Raw genomic sequence first — 4,332 nt, forward strand, 5'->3', positions numbered from 1 at the left:
ATCTTAATTAATATAGATAGGCATAAATTAAATGTATTCCACTACAATAGTAAATATACAAGTAAACGGTCCTTGTAAAAGGTTCAAATGGGAGCGGCCGACCCCACTGGTGAGGGACTGAATGAGGACTTTCCTGACAGCACAAGTTCCCCTCCTCTTAAACTCAATGCAGGACAGATCTTTAATGACCTCATTTGGAGCAAGATTCACACGCTCCGATGACGTTGACTCGGTGGAGGAATTGTCCTCTAGCCAGCCAATAATACCCTGGACAAACTGTTCGATCTGCAGGGATTCATTTGACCATGCCATTGGCACAGAGGAGATCCCCTCCTCCTTTGACACGTCAGACCTAGCCAACACCACAAGCCTATGGACCACCTCTTTACACTGACCTGGGAGGACGTTATATGTTTCAAAGTATGTTTCAGGAAAAATGATTATGAGCTTCATTGCCAGTAGGCTAGATTAGAACATGTACCTGAGGACGATGCATTCGTCTTTATCTCGCGGGACTTCAAATGCCCATTCAAGAGGTCAGGGGGGTCTCGTGCTTAATTGTGGTGCTGAACTTTTTACGAGCATCTCGATTTCTTCCACATACATTCTCTGAATTTACCAAGTGGACCAAAACTCGTAAGTAAAACTTAGTGAGAGTGTTTACAACGTCTTTCTTCATGTATTGTGCTCTATTGTGCATGCAGGCATTGCTATTACAGTCTGCATCCTCCTTTAGCAGACTATGAATTCCCATCATCCGAACCCTATTTTGTATTGTTCGGTTGGAGACACATTGCAGTTTTTTTTACTATCTACTTTTAATTCAAGTGAATGTTCTGGACATTCCTGAAGGGTTTATATTACAGGTTTCATTGGGTAATCAGAACAATAGGTCCTCTGTGCTTTTTTTCGGTGTCATGTGTTAAAAAAACAGAACCCATAGTTCTAATGTTGCCTACAGTACAGCATAGATGGCCCAATATCAACCACAGTATGTCATATGATATATCAGACATATTACATTTTTGGCATTTAGCAGACACCTTTATCCAAAGTGACTTACAACAAATACATTTGACAAAGTAAGTGAATCATCTATCCACCAGTCATAGCAGGAAAAAGTAATCTATGCTCGGGCCAGGGGAGAGAAACTGTATAAATAGTGGAATAGTGGAATAGTATCAGCAGGAGAAACACAACAACAATATTGGGCAGTAGCAATAGTAGTATGAATAGTATGTATATGTGTGAATGCATGTGTGTGTGTGTGTGTGTGTGTGTGTGTGTGTGTGTGTGTGTGTGTGTGTGTGTGTGCGTGCGTGTACACGCGTGTGCATGTGTCTCTCTGTAAGTGTGTGTGCATGTGTGTGTGTGTGAGAAGACAGGGAACAGAATCTGGAGCAGTTCCTATGACAACAGCTTGTATGAGAACTTGACACAGGCAGCTTTTTCCCCTTCAGAGAATCTTTCTCACCATGTCTGCTGGAGGAGCCAGGATTGGCCAGCCAGCCCCAGGGTTCACTGCCACAGCTGTGGTGGACGGCCAGTTCACAGAGCTGAAGCTGTCAGACTACAGAGGTAATGTTGGTGGAAACTTTGGTGTGAAAGTTCACTTCAGGTGAAAGTTGATCATCTTTGCTTTAATAGCTTACCACATCCCATTGGTGTTAAGGTTAAGTAATGGACCTAGTACTAGTAGTAATTTTGCATTAATTGGTTGAGAAAATATGAATCTACAAAGAATGTTTGTTTGTACGGAGCCCCCCTGGGGTCATATGGTAGAAAACAATTCTTTGATGTGTGAATCCGTTCCCTCGGTTTAGTAATTCGTTCCCTCGGTTTAGTAATCCATTCCCTGTTTAGTAATTTGTTCCCTCAGTTTAGTAATTCGGGCTAGGGTTAGGGTTAGGGTTAGGCCCTACGAGCCAGAACGATCGCAAGGATTAGGGTTAGGGTTAGAATCCTTGCGATCGTTCTAGCTCGTAGGGCCTAACCTTAACCCTAACCCTAACCCTAACAAATTACTAAACCGAGGGAACGAATTACTAAACCGAGGGAACAGATTACTAAACCGAGGGAACAGATTTACTAAATCGAGGGAACGGATTCACACATAAAAATAAAAAAAATCTACCATGTGACCCCAGGGGGGCTCCGTAGGTTTGTGTGTTGACTGATCGAGAAACGTCATTTCAAGAACAAAAAGCAAATTACTGCAATACATGTATTTAACTTATACATAATAATATATATATTTATATATAATATTGTAAAGCGCTTTGAGTTGCATTTCATGTACGAAAGGCGCTATATAAATAAAGCTTTACTTACTTACTTACTTACTTACTTAACTTAAGTTAGCACTTCTGAAAGCTCTCTCCCTCTCTCCTTCAGGGAAGTATGTGGTGTTGTTTTTCTACCCGCTGGACTTCACCTTTGTGTGCCCCACTGAGATTGTGGCCTTCAGTGAGCGTGTTGAGGAGTTCCGCACCAGTGGCTGTGAGGTGCTAGCCGCCTCCACTGACTCCCACTTCAGCCATCTGGCCTGGTGAGACCGTGGACTGGGCAGCAGGCTGTGGCAGCAAAACCCACTTAGAAAAAGTCAAGGGAACACACTTAACCAGAATCTGACCCGGCCCTGTCTTCCTGTCTATCTCTGTATCATTATCTTCTAAATCTAAATTCGTATCTCCATTTATCTAGTAGAAGTATTCATCCATAATATACTGTGTGTGTGCGTGCGTGCGTGCGTGCGTGCGTGCGTGCGTGCGTGTTTTCCGACTTATAAGAGTTATGTATAACCACAGCAATACAATAGGGTGAAACATCTAAAAGCTCCTCTATTGCTACTTGTTTCAGTCTCTGAATCTTATGATGAATATGTGTGTGTGTGTGTGTGTGTGGCTTTGCATAGTGTTGTTAGTGGTTATGTAAGCGGAGTGAAGCCACACAGAACCTGCCCTCTCACGTGACGGCAGCGGAAAAACACACTGAGTGAAATTCTAGGCCAACGTGTGTGTGTGTGTGTGTGTGTGCGTATGCGTGTGTGTGACTTTATCCCCCCACACCCCAGGATTAACACAGCGAGGAAACAGGGTGGTCTTGGTCCCATGAAGATCCCCCTGCTGGCTGACCTCACCCAGTCCATCTCCCGGGACTACGGAGTGCTGAAGGAGGACGAGGGCGTGGCCTACAGGTCTGTGTACAAGCTAGCACATACTCTAGTCCTGACCTTAAGCCTAGCCTACCTTAAACCCCAACGCTAACCTTAGCCCTAGACCTAGACCTCGCTGACTCTGTGTTACCACATCTTTTCTTAGTAAATACAAACAAGTCTATAACATAAAAAGGGTTAAATGTAAAGTTTCTATTTTCTCTCACAATTCCCTTACTTCAATTAATAAACTTCATTCAGCAGCCTAAAGTGGTTCCCCTCTCCCCCCCCCCCCCCCGCCCCATCCAGGGGTCTGTTTGTGATAGACGACAAGGGTGTCCTGAGGCAGATCACCATTAACGACCTGCCCGTGGGGCGCTCTGTGGACGAGACACTGAGACTGGTCCAGGCCTTCCAGCACACAGACAAGTTTGGAGAGGGTAAGAGGAGGAGGTCTCCTTTTAGAGTTTATATAACATTACAAAGAATGAAATGCTTAAGCTCAATAACTGTTCCAATTCTCAAAATGTAAGGTAATAACAAAACATCAACAGTATTCCATTTAAACACGAACTCCCAAGGGGGGATCAGGGATTTAGATTGGGTGAGCTAGGGACATTGATTGGCAAATGTCAGCATCTTACAGTATGAAGTGGCTGTAGGACCCTCCTGGCTGTAGGACCCTCCTGGCTGTAGGACCCTCCTGGCTGTAGGGCCCGTATTGGTGGGAACCAATCAACCTCTGTTGTCTAAAGCTTGCGTCTTGTCGTTATTAGCCATTGTTACCATGTAGAAACAGTACATTATGTGAGCAAAGGTTCTCTACACTTTAAGTTGGTGATGGTATGTACAATGATGTGACCTGGTGTGTCTCTGTGCAGTGTGTCCTGCAGGGTGGAAACCAGGGAGCGACACCATTGTCCCAGACATTCAGAAGAGCAAGGAGTTCTTCTCCAAACAGAAGTGAAGTGTCCCCTATATCCTCTACATGGAGTAGTCACTGTTGCCTGGGTTACTGCAGTCCTGTCTAGAAACAAGCCTGAGTCCCTATCCCTAGACACTTGTGTAGACTTGAAAATGGCTGGATGTAGGTATAAACGAGATGGTGAAATCTCCACTTGCTGAGAAGGCAAACAAGAGTGACTACCATCTTGTTTGTTCCTACCCAATCTTTTCAG

The 4,332-nt window shown here is 44.3% G+C and overlaps 1 protein-coding gene across 1 annotated transcript; it reads left to right on the top strand.

Annotated features, from left to right (window-relative positions):
• Positions 1–1,475: 1,475 nt before the first annotated feature.
• On the top strand, positions 1,476–4,121 carry LOC308151277 (peroxiredoxin-like; the record flags this gene model as incomplete). The annotated part of the gene is made up of 5 exons (XM_080524115.1): positions 1,476–1,578; positions 2,395–2,548; positions 3,074–3,196; positions 3,464–3,594; positions 4,036–4,121. 5 exons carry the CDS (start codon positions 1,476–1,478, stop codon positions 4,119–4,121), a joined length of 597 nt encoding a protein of 198 aa, XP_080380241.1.
• Between the last annotated feature and the right edge of the window lie 211 nt (positions 4,122–4,332).

The sequence above is a fragment of the Nansenia antarctica genome (genome assembly GCF_963989245.1).
Source record: "Nansenia antarctica genome assembly, chromosome: 2".
Taxonomy (NCBI): Eukaryota; Metazoa; Chordata; class Actinopteri; order Argentiniformes; family Microstomatidae; genus Nansenia; species Nansenia antarctica.